The sequence below is a fragment of the Malaclemys terrapin genome, chromosome 1, assembly GCF_027887155.1.
Source record: "Malaclemys terrapin pileata isolate rMalTer1 chromosome 1, rMalTer1.hap1, whole genome shotgun sequence".
In the NCBI taxonomy this organism is placed as follows: Eukaryota; Metazoa; Chordata; order Testudines; family Emydidae; genus Malaclemys; species Malaclemys terrapin.
This window is the reverse complement of record NC_071505.1, coordinates 273,789,953-273,802,271: the sequence shown is the minus strand read 5'-3', so window position 1 is coordinate 273,802,271 and position 12,319 is coordinate 273,789,953. Positions and strand designations below refer to the sequence as shown.

Sequence of the window (12,319 nt, the reverse complement as noted above, 5' to 3'; positions counted from 1 at the left end):
CAAGCACCTCCTGCACACCCCTGAACAGCTGCTCATGGTGGGCAGGAGGCGCCTAGAGGGAGGGAGAGGCACTGGTTGTTGGGGCCTGCCAGCAGGTGGGAAGCACAGGGATGGTGGGGGGGGAGAAGAGAAGCTTATTGGGGGTGCTGCTGGTAGGTGCAGCGCACCCACTATTTTTTTTCCCCCATGGGTGCTCCAGTCCTGAAGCACCCACAGTGTCTGTGCCTATATCATTTTCCAAGCTCATATAGTGCATTTCCAACATATTTATTTCTCAGTGGTGTAAATAATCCCTGTAGTCTTTGTAATTCAGCTTTGAATTCCTCCATTCCCCTAATCATTTCAGTGTGAGATCAGCAAGATAAACAGATGGAAGAATTTGGCAAGTTTTACCTAATTCAGTATGGAAAGAAGTTTAGTTAGAAGACTACCTGTCTTTTGTTCTATTAAAAAAAATTCAGTGTTTGTGTCAAGGGAATCAAGATAGACTTTCATGCAACAAATTTAAATAACCAGTGTCATGAACAAATATAGACCACTTTTAAATTTGTTATTCAAATATTTAATAACTTAGTTTGTAAACATACAAAAATATGCATGGTATAGAAATCTGTATTAAAATGGAAAGTAATATTAAAGACAAGATGGGATTACTTATTCTGGTACAAATCTAGTTCCACAGACACAATAGTAAAAAGTTGTTTTTGTCTAACTTGCCAGTATCACTATTCCACATAATTCAATTTCTAAAAAATTTTAGTTGAGTATTTAATTGCTCCATTGTTTAATGCTGTAATTTTTACAGATGACTGAATAAAACATCTGGGATTTGCCTCAATAGCCAACTTTCAGTCACCATCTATTTAAAACAAGATAAATCAAAAAGGTGTTCATTGAGATTTATCAGAACAGTCATACCAAACTCAGGCTTCTGGGGTTCTTCCAGCAAGTTTCAATACCCTGGCATGCAGGGACGTTTCACAAAGTATTCGTTAATGTTTCTGGCATTATGGTCTCAGGTTGCCATAACGTGACAGTTTTAGACTCAGACTTTAAGGTCAGAAGGAACAATCATGACCATCTAATCTGACCTGCACATTGCAGGACATAGAACTTCATCCACCCACTCCTGAAATATAACCTCTAAACTCTGGCTGAGTTACTGAAGTCCTTAAATCATGGTTTAAAGACTTCAAGTTATAGAGAATTCCTTATTTACACTAGTTTAAACCTGCAAGTCACCCATGGCCCAGAGAGTGAAAAAACCCCAGGGTCTGTGTCAATTTGACCCAGGGGAAAAATTCCTTTCCAACCCCAAATATGGCATCAGCTGACCCTGCATTTGTAGGCAAGACCCACCAGTCAGATACCTGGGAAAGAATTATCTGTAATAACTCAGAGCCCTCCCTATCTAGTGTCCCAAATTCAGCTGTTGGGGATTTTTGCTACTGGCAGTTGCCGATGGGCCACATGCCATTGTGGACAATTTCATCATCCCATCCCCTCCATAAACTTATCAAGCTCAGCCTTGAAGCCTGTTAGGTTTTTTGCTCCCACTACTCCTCTTGGAAGGTTATTCCAGAGGCTACTCCACTGATGGTTAGAAACCTTCGCCTAATTTTGAGCCTAAAGTTGTTGGCCGGTTTATATCCATTTGTTCTTGTGTCAACATTGGCTAAATAACTCTTCTCTCTCCCCCTGGTATTTATCCCTGCAATGTACTTATAGAAAGCAATCATATCTCCCCTCAGCCTTCTTTTGGTTAAGCTAAACAAGCCAATCTCGGAGTCTCCTCTCAAGGCAGGTTTTCCATTCCTCTGATCATCCTAGTAGCCCTTCTCTGCATCTGTTCCAGTTTGAACTCATCTCTTTCTTAAACATGGGAGACCAGAATTGCACATGGTATTCCCAATGATGTCTCACCAGTGCCTTGTATAATGGTACTAACACTTCCCTGTCTCTACTGGAAATAGGGTTACTGCAAATTGCTCCAACTGCCATATTGTGAAGAGAGGTAAACAGAACTGGTAACCAAAACTCTCAATCTTCACTTGAAGAAGCTGCTATTAATGCTAGTTTAACGTTTCTGGACAAAAAGGCATCAATAACCAAAGTGTCTTTTCTCCACACGTTCCAATGTCAGCACAAACATTATCAGCTATACAAAGTCTGACTAGAGTTTGTAACAGCAATTTAAGTATCAAGTGTCGAACCACAAATTTTGGGTTCAACTTGTTATTTGTTTTTTATTTTACTTTTCTGTCACCTATGCACATGTCTAAGAACAGTCCCCAAAACTCTTAAATGCAGTCGCCTAAAAAAACAAAATAGGTTCTAATTACAAACACCAATTTAGGCTCTTCTAGAAATCCTTTGACTGACCATGTGATGAGACTCTCTGTACCATCTCCCTGAAGGCTCATAAAAAGTGGACTTTGTAGTATGCCCAGGCCGAGACACCCAGGCTCTGGCAGAATGAGGAAGGAAGTACATTCTAGAGGCCATGCCCTCTCCCAGAGAATGTTCTGCAAGCAGCCTCCTCTCATTTTCAGATCAATCAAGTGCCACTTGTGCACGCCTACTGATCTGAACTGCACAGACAGTCCCTCAAGTAAGGTTCCAGGTCCTAAACTATTTAGTTTTAAAGGTTAAACCCATCATCTTCCAGTTCATCTGGAATCCGGTGCAACTGAGTATTGGTGCTGTGCTCCCCGCATTATGCTCAAAGGGGCAGATACACTCTGCACAGCCTTGAGTTTGAATGGTTCCAGAGTGCACCCACAACACAGAGTGCATTTCAATCATATTGTCCTGAGGTGACAAAAGGCAGGGATCACGATAGCAAAAGCTGCATCAGAAAGAAGAGATGAACTCTTCTAGCTATATATATATATATATATATATATATATATATATATATATAGAATATACACACACACACCTTCTTTCTGATGCAGCTTTTTTATATATATTATATATATGGCACTGCTACTTGATCTTCTAAAAGCAGCTCTTGTTACAACCACCTTCAATATTGTGAAACTAGGTCAAATGGTGGATGCAGCCCCTCTGTCAGTAGCACATAGATGACTGTTGCCAATTTTTTCCCCATTGCTTGCCTCAGCCTATTTTCATCTAGTCTCATCATCAAGACAAAGCCTGAGTCAGATAGCCCTCATCCATTCTGTTTTCATACAGGACTTATTTGCTCCACTGCACAAGCAAAGCATGATCTGATCTGAACACCAGCAGCATACTTATTATGTCAGAATATTTTGTTTTCAGTATGTCTAATTCTATTTAGTTGTAATCTTCCATTTTAAATTATTCAGTTTATATGAAGACACTCAAAAATGGAAACCTGGATTATTCCGTATTTGAAGTTATCCTTATTCTTGATCACAGATAGCCACTAAGTCAGAATCTTACTGCTGACTGACAAGGACAACTGGTCTCTGGACAGACAGCAATGCAGTCCTGTGCACTCCTACCAGAGAAAGTACTGCAGCTAAGAGACTGTCAGACTCTTAATATTGTCGTAAATGATGTGTTTAGCTCAGGCTGACCTTAAGTTTCCATTTCTTGACTTCGAATTTCCAGTTCAAAAGACCAAGTGATGCAACTGCATCAAGCTTCCAGCTTAATTAGGAAACAAAATCTGCTGATCAGAATAATAAGTAAATGCCACAAGTTTAAAGTTGGATTTACTATAGAACATACATAAGCAACAAAATAATGTGCTATCAACTGTATCTATTTGCTTCAAAAGTATTTTTTGAACACACGTTCACTTTTTTAAAATGTAAACTTCCCTACAAATTCTGCTTAGTCAATGTTATTAGTTCTGTGCAGGGAAGTTTTTAGGTCTCTGTTACTAGAGATATTTACTGCAATAGGAGATAGTAAATCCAGATTTATGGAAATATTTCAGTGATACTAATCTTACACTGAAGTAACAATCATTTATTAATAGAATGATGGAAGATGTTCTCCAATAATTAACAAAAGGGAGTAAATATTAGGCTTCCAACCTACTTGATATAACTGGAATTTATCAGTTCGGTGATGACACTATTCTTCATGGCTAACAATATGCTTGCTGACTGTAATTTTATGTACTCTACATAGCTAATGATATAATTGATTCCATGTGCACATCAATGGCATGATTTTATAGAGAAAAGTGTAAACATGGGGTTTACACTTCTTCCAGTAGTTTGCTCAGTTAGCATTTTCATGGGTGTTTCCACATTGCAGAGTTTATATACAGTACGTAGCTTCCGCTGTTGAACAGTAGGAAAAGTCTCAGGTTGTGACATGTCCTTAGCTACGTAGCACAATCTTCTGGCTGAATAGAGCTAAATACACTTTTACTCAGATTGCCACCTTACAAGAGTTTGTTCTTTCATATATTTAGAAGAAAAGTTACATAAAAAAAGCTTTCAGTGTGATCCAAAAAAAAGGAAGCTATTGGAAAATATTCTGATAAGACCATGAGAATACATACCTTCCTTAAACATTGACACAATTACTTGTGCAAGATGGGAAGGCTTATGTGGATCAAGTAAAGTGTATCTTTGAAGTATTTAAACTGTTTCAAGAACAGCTGCTATTTCCTTGAAATGTCTGAAGAAGTCCTGAAAAAGAAGAGGCAATATTAAACTGCACTTTAACAATTTGCATTGTAGTTAAAGCCACCAACTTCTTGTTGGAATTCTGTCCCTATGTTTACAAGTAGCACCCAAGATTATAGTATCTGTAATATGAGAACTTTATTCCACTTTGCTTTATGCATTAGTCAGCACTTTGTGTAAAGTCACTTTCACTATAGTCTAATGCCATATTTGTGTGGTTTTGTCTGATGCTTTTGGGAACAGGAGAGAAAAAATATTTTTTAAAAGTAGAAAAATGTGGTTGTAAGACCACAGAAATTGGCAGGAGTAGTACCTGAAAGTACTTTTATTCCCAAGTTTGAAATAACCTAGATATTCAGTTTGCAGTGTCCCTTTCACATAGCAATTGAACAGCAAGATATTAAATAGTTTCCAATCTACAGAACTGAGAGACTAGTGGATCTATATTCAGAAAAATCACCAGTCATCCCTTGCCTTTTTAATACATTTTTCACTAATGGGTTTATCTATCATTAGGCTTGTAGAAGTTTAGTTTCAAAACAAAGGGGGATGCAATGACCCTTTAACATAATTGAACTCTGATAGCTAAACAAAAGCTCTCACCACCACCCCCAAGTTTGCAACTGTAAGCAAAGGAATTAAGGACCAGCCACAGTATGATTGCTGTGTGTGGGGGCGGGGGGGAAATAGTATAATTGGACTAGTGTGCAGGTATGCTGTGACTGAACAGAAGATATAGCACTAGTAGAACACAGTGGGGCACCAGAGCTGGAACATTTTTTTTTTTGGGGGGGGGGGGGGGGGGAACCACCAGTATCATTACTGCTATTAAACCAAAATAAACCCATCCTTTAATGGCTGTTACAGTAGGTCCACAAATGCCCAAAAAAAAAAAAAAAAAAAAAAAAAAAGAGTGTACAATATTTCATGGGAAGAGCCAAGATTTTTTTGCACTTTAGAGGAACAAAATCAACTTGACTAGTCATTTAAGAACAATGTTTCAAGTATTACACCTGCCAATTTTTGTGGCTTTACAGCCACATTTTTTTACTACCATGTTATTTGGTTGTTGTGTGAAAGACTCTCACAATAAAGCAAGAGAATATGACTGACTACTTGATTATATGGGAGACCACAGTGAAACCAACTACACATATGCTGTTACCAAATACACAAAGTAAACAAACCAAGCAGACACCTTACCCCTCGCCCCCCCGTCCTTGTTTTTTTTCCATTTATAGCATTAGTAACAAAAACCAACACATCCCCCTACCTCAGAGTGAAGTGCTATTTTTTAAATGGCATTGTTCCCAGTGATTTGTGCTACTTTTTTACTTTTATGAATGTAAGCTTGTAAAATGTAAGCTATATATTCACACTGAGAGGTTGCTCTGTTCAGCATTAGGAAGTCCCTTGCAGCAAGCTCAACAAGTGGAAGTCTACTTTCACCTCTCAGTGTTTATTGCATGGGCAAGGGAGAGCAGCAGGAGAAGAGACTTAATTAGCGGCTGCTGTCAAAAATGGTTCCAAAAGTTAGTGTACGTTCAGCTATGATGATTCAAGTGATTTGGAGATCCATGTTTATTTTGAAAAAGCTAGAAGAGTTGCACAATTTAAATGTTATTTGTTTATAATTAAATGATAATTCCACTTCTTGAGGAATATGTACAAGTCAGTTATGTTTAAATTTGAGACCATCTCTCCAGATTAAACTCTCTTAAAGAGCAGCTAATCCTCTGCCTCTTTAAGTACCATAAAAGAACCCAGAAAATTCTTATTAGGCCCAAGACTAAAGAAATGCAAAACAATTTTTAAGGTTAAGGATTTATCATACACTAGGTCCTTACCCATTTGACCCTGGCCACTTTAGATGATCTCATAGAACCCTCCAAACTCCCAGCAACCTGGTTGTTGGCATGGACTATTGCTCTAAGCATTAAGGATTTTTTTTTCCCCTGAACATTTTGTTTTAGGCTTTAATTCAAATTTCAGTTTTTAAGGCTGGAGCAGTCCCACAGACCTCTTGGGCTTCAAACACACTCAGTGACTGCAGGAGAGGCAGCTGGGTAGCAAACCAGACAGAACATCAAGTGAGTTAACATACTAAGAGATCTCGTAGTCTTTGGTTACAATTTTACTCATTGAAACGGGATGGTTCTGATAAGGGCAAAGCAATTTTAAACTTGGAATTCTTAAGTGAGAGTTCTTATTAAATTAACAATGTTTGGGTTCAGTTGCTTAAGCACACAGATTTTTAATCTGAAACATATGTAGACATCTCATCTTTCCATTAGTACATACGTAATTAAATGTCACAAATGTGCTGTCCTACATGTAAACATTTGCATTTCTATTAAGAAAGCAGAGTTGTATGCAACTCTTTTTGAGAAGTATGAAACTGGATTACAAACCTGGAACTGTGGGACTGTCATTTCAAAAGACTTGCTCATTATCTGGCCCGAAGGCTCTGCCACTTTTAGTGTCATTGTAACGTAAGGGTACTTAAGAGACCTACAGCTGTCAGAGCTCACTGCCATTCCCAGTTTCCATTGAATATCTATAATCTGCAGAAAAGAAAGAGCAATCAAACTGTTTTTAAACACTTCCAATCAATCCTGCTGTCACTATACTATACTCCGGGTACACAGAGGTCTTCCAGGGGATACATCAACTCATTTAAACATTTACCTAATTTTACAACAGACTATATAAAAAGCACTAGCAAGACAGTATAAACTAAAATTTCATACAGACAATGACTTGATTATACTGCTCTATATACTATACACCAAAATACAAGTACAATGTTTTTGTAAATAAATCTTCTCCTTGGGCTGCCACCTTGACTTGGTGGAGAAGCTTGCATATACTTAAGACCCTAAGAGTGATGGCGTTGGGAGTCCTGTACTCCTGGTAGGGTCATTCATTGCAGTAAGGTCGAAGGCAAGGTACCAGACAAAGTGCAGCCCAACTCAACACAACCCAGTATAAGACCTCAATGGCAGAGCAGGCAGATGAAGCAAGATCACTCCTCAATGGCTGCAATAAAGGAGAAACCCCCAGTTGTCTTGGACTTCTTTGCCACCAGACACAGATGCCTCTTCTGCCAAGATCTGTGTGGCTGTTGGTGCACAACGGCTCCCCCATCACGCACAGAGTATGTTTCTGAAAGAAGTATTCTTAGCTAACTCTAGACTACCTCCTAAATTCTTGATGAAGCCATGAAGATTACAAAGAATGCAGCCATAGCAAAAAGGTTTCATATAGGCATTAGTACAGGGTCTTGTGTCTCTCATCAGGGACTTAGGCATGATATTACCTTGATTTTCTTTATCAATTAAAGATGGGTGGGTAAAATCCTCCTGCCATGAAAAATTGCACTGGCAGCAGAAAATCTGCATTGAGGAGTCAGAATTACTGTTTTCTGATTTTTGTGCATGCAAGTCCATAACATGACCTTAGCAGTTTATATAAAGATCCTGCATAAGTATTAACGTAAGAATTCATATCAGAATGTTTTGCATAAGTACATGAATGTCAGACTCTTATTGTGCTATACACTAAGTAATAACAAATGTTATTAAAACTCACGGAAGTTAAACTATTAGAGCTTCGTTTTAACTCACCAACAACTATGAGAAGCGTAGTTTGAACAGACTTTGTCACTTTTAATTGTATGAATATCCAAACAACACTTTTTTGTAATTAAAAGTGCCAAGTGTGTTTAAAGCCAGTCACTTCTTTCAAGGTATAACATATATATTTTAATTAAAACCAATATACAACTTCAAGTAGAAATCTATTTATGTTGTCAGAATGAAAATGCAGTATTAACAGAAGTCTTCTAAACTGGTTGGAAAAATATTTAAACCACCTAGCTCTATATGTTTCTTAAGCATTTGTAACTATTTATAAGTATTATGGGGAAACTAATATTAGCCAGGTCTAATATCACAATGTGCAGGCATCCAACAGTCCATTAAATATATTATTTGCCACTTTTGCAGCAGCATCCACCATGAAGTAGACATTTTTGGAAAGTTAATGCTATTGAATCAGAAATCTGAGCTAGTTACCTGTCCCACTGTTGCCATATTTCTAGCATCTTCTGACATAATGATAGATTTACCCTGTTCATTCCATATATGGCGAATAACCTGAACGGCATGTTTTGGCAGCATACTGATTGCATTACCCAGACCAGTGGAGAGTTCTTCTGCAGACAGGTTGTTTTTGGCCGCTGTGCTGTAGATAGATTAAAAAAAAAAAAAAAAAAAAAATTGTAGGTTTTTGTAAGAATGATGTTCAAGAAATCCAGGGTTGTTTGTTTTTAAACAAGGCAAACATTTCCATTAGTTTTCTCTGTTCATGAATAATATTTTACATTGTAGTAACCGTGTAATGCAACCTACACACTCTTTTTGCAAAGAATTTTACTTCATCTCCCCCAAAGTAAACTGTTCTAAGAATTTGCATGCAAGGTCCCCACAAGGGAGCAATTTCCTCTCGTTTATGTATACCCCATATATTTTTAATATGCATAAATATTCTAAGTGGAAAAAAAGATTTTTTGTTTCTGATTTATGAATTAATTAAAAAAAAAACGAGTTAATACAAGTTTTCAAGCTCCTTTAGATCCCCTGACTTACTCAAAGTCAAAATTTTCTGGCTCCTCAGCCTTAATTTATACCCTTCCACCTTTTATGACCCCCCCCTTTTTTATTTTATTCTATAAAGAAAGAATAAAATTAAAAGAAATGTAGGGAGGATGGGTTCTTGCTTACCCAAATAAAAAGGAAACAACATTAATTATCTTTGCCAGGTCAGCAACTTTCATTTCAACTCCAGCTGTTTGAAGTCTCTGGAAACAGAATGGTTGAACACAAACAAATGTAAGTCTTATAAACATTCTATAATTCAGGTGACATGTAATATACAATGAATGTAAGTGATTTGCTTTTGGATGACCACTAATCATAAAAACTTACCTGGCATAGTTCTACTGTATTTACACCTGCGATCTGACAGTGAAGATGCTGAATAATTCGCTCACACTACAAAAAAAAAAAAAAAAGTTACACGAACAGCCAATCACTAGTAAAGTTATTAAAATATCATGCTTTAAAAATATCTGTACAGAGGGTGTAGTCATGTGGTTTCAATACACCGTGGCCAAGGGAACAAGCCTATTGTGGCAATATACAAATAGTCTGCTACACCACTTTACATATATACTGAGTGAAGAGGAAAAGGATGTATTAAGTCAGTGGCGGCTGCTAAAACTATATTTACATACCATCAAACTCACAAGAGTGAAAATACATGTTCAAAATTTTAAACCACTAACCTACCTGCTTTGCACTGTTTACAACACAGAGCTGCGACTAAGTGATACAATCCAGCACTAAGGGTTCATTTTTCATGATTTAATAGAAAACATGAAAGGGATTGTTTGCCAGGCTAGCTGTTCCTGTGTTCCTCAAAAGCAAAATCAGTATTTTGTAAAAATACAAAATTGACTCAGTCTCACTAATCACTAGAGGATGTGGTCCACTTACGTAAAGGTGGGGGACATTACTATTATCCTATCAGGGAAATTTGCACTCAAACAGCGAGTAACATAACCATCACTTCAAACATTTTACACTACACAAAAGCATAAGAACTAAATATAGAAATATTACTTACTAGCTCAGCAAATAGATCCTTAGGTATTAGTTTAATAATATCAGCAGTACTGCCAAAATCTAAAAAATATAAACATTATTAATTAGCTGTAAGCCCTTAAATAAAAAAAAATCCTCTCAGTTCATGGGAAGAATCTCAGGTCAGCCCCTCTGCATTGACAGTGTTTGCATTTTAAACAAGATCTTCGGTCAAGATACCATCATAGGACCTAATCACATCAGCCACACTATCAGAAGCTCGTTCACCTGCACATCTACCAATGTGATATATGTCAGCAATGCCCCTCTGCCATGTACATTGGCCAAACTGGACAGTCTCTACGGAAAAGAATACATGGACACAAATCAAGAATTAACACATTCAAAAACCAGTTGGAGAACACTTCAATCTCCCTGGCCACTCGATTACAGACCTAAAAGTCGCACTATTACAACAAAAAAACATCAAAAACAGACTCCAACGAGAGACTGCTGAATTGGAATTAATTTGCAAATTGGACACCATTAAATTAGGCTTGAATAAAGACTGGGCTTGGATGGGCCATTACACAAAGTAAAACTATTTCCCCATGTTTATCCCCCCCACCCCGTTCCTCACATCTCCTTGTCAATCGCTGGAAATGGGCCATTTTCATTACCACTACAAACAGTTCTTTTTCACTCTTCCTGATAATAGCTCACCTTAACTGATCACTCTCCTTATAGTGTGTATGGTAACACCCATTCTTTCATGTTCTCTGTGCACGTGTGTGTGTGTATATATATATATCTTCCTATTGTATTTTCCACTACATACATCCAATGAAGTGGGCTGTAGCCCACGAAAGCTTATGCTCAAATAAATTTGTTAGTCTCTAAGGTGCCACAAGTACTCCTGTTCTTTTTGCAGATACAGACTAACATGGCTGCTACTCTGAAACCAGTCAAGATACAGGAGTTTATCGCCAGATTTCTGCTTCAGGAACAAAAACTAACCCTAATCAAAAATACCTACTGACAGCATTAAAGGCAAAATTTAATAATAAGGGAATCCATTGAAACAGAGATTTTAAGGTCAGAAAGAACCGTTATGCTCTCTAGATTGACCTCCTGCATAACTCTCATAACATTATCATACCTTGTATTTGAGCTACAGCACTTTTTTTTTAAATGTCAGTCCTGATTGAAAGATTGAGAATCTACCACCTCGCTAGATAAATTGCTCAAATGATTAATTACACTCACTGTTAAAAATCTGAATCCAGAATTATTCGGTTTCTTCAAATAAGTGATAGCCACATAATGTCAAGCTCGGAGATAGTCTCGTGTGTGTGTGTACGCACAAAACTCCAGTCCCATCTCCACCTTGTGCCCCACCCAACTCCCCCTCCATATACCACCCTAACTCCCCCCCCGTTGCCCCATATAGCATCCCACAGCCCTCTGCTCCCCTTCCCTTTTGCCCCACCAACTCCTCCCTCCCGACACGCATCCCATCAATCTCTTCCCAGCCCCCAATACCACCTCCACCCATCCACGTGCCCCACCAGCCCCTCCTTCTCACCAAGGGGCTCCAGGGACCGCGCACCCACCACGGCAGCTCTGGCAGCCATCCTTCCGCCAGCCACCCGGGGACCCCGCCAGACAGCTTCCGCTAACAACACCCGCGAGCGGCCACCCTCATTGGTTAGCACCTACAGACCCACCCTGCGCACCTCCGCCGTCCAATCATCAGTCACCTTCCGCCACACTTCGCGCTTATCGGCTGCTGGGCCCGTGCTCCGCCCCGCTCCCGAGCTCTCATTGGTTGCTCGTTATGGCGTTAAAATCAAGCGCAAGGGGGTGGGGTCGGCATCAACCACGCGCCTCCGGAGGGGGCGATCGCGCGGAGCTAAGACTCCGGGGCGCTTGTCTGGCAGCTGCTCGTGTGTGTCTAGCTCAGCCTGTCTCGCGGGGCGCCTGACCTGGGTCTCCTCGCGGGCTCCCACCCTGTGTCCTTCGCCCTTGATCTGTGAAGTC

General features: G+C 39.0%; 1 protein-coding gene across 1 annotated transcript; it reads right to left on the bottom strand.

Moving 5' to 3' along the window:
* Positions 1-539: 539 nt before the first annotated feature.
* On the bottom strand, positions 540-11,935 carry COMMD6 (COMM domain containing 6). The gene is made up of 7 exons (XM_054013254.1): positions 11,865-11,935; positions 10,323-10,381; positions 9,623-9,688; positions 9,419-9,495; positions 8,711-8,879; positions 7,046-7,198; positions 540-4,637 (listed from the first exon to the last, which is right to left on the bottom strand). Exons 1-7 carry the CDS (start codon positions 11,911-11,913, stop codon positions 4,587-4,589), a joined length of 624 nt encoding a protein of 207 aa, XP_053869229.1. The 5' UTR covers positions 11,914-11,935; the 3' UTR covers positions 540-4,586.
* Between the last annotated feature and the right edge of the window lie 384 nt (positions 11,936-12,319).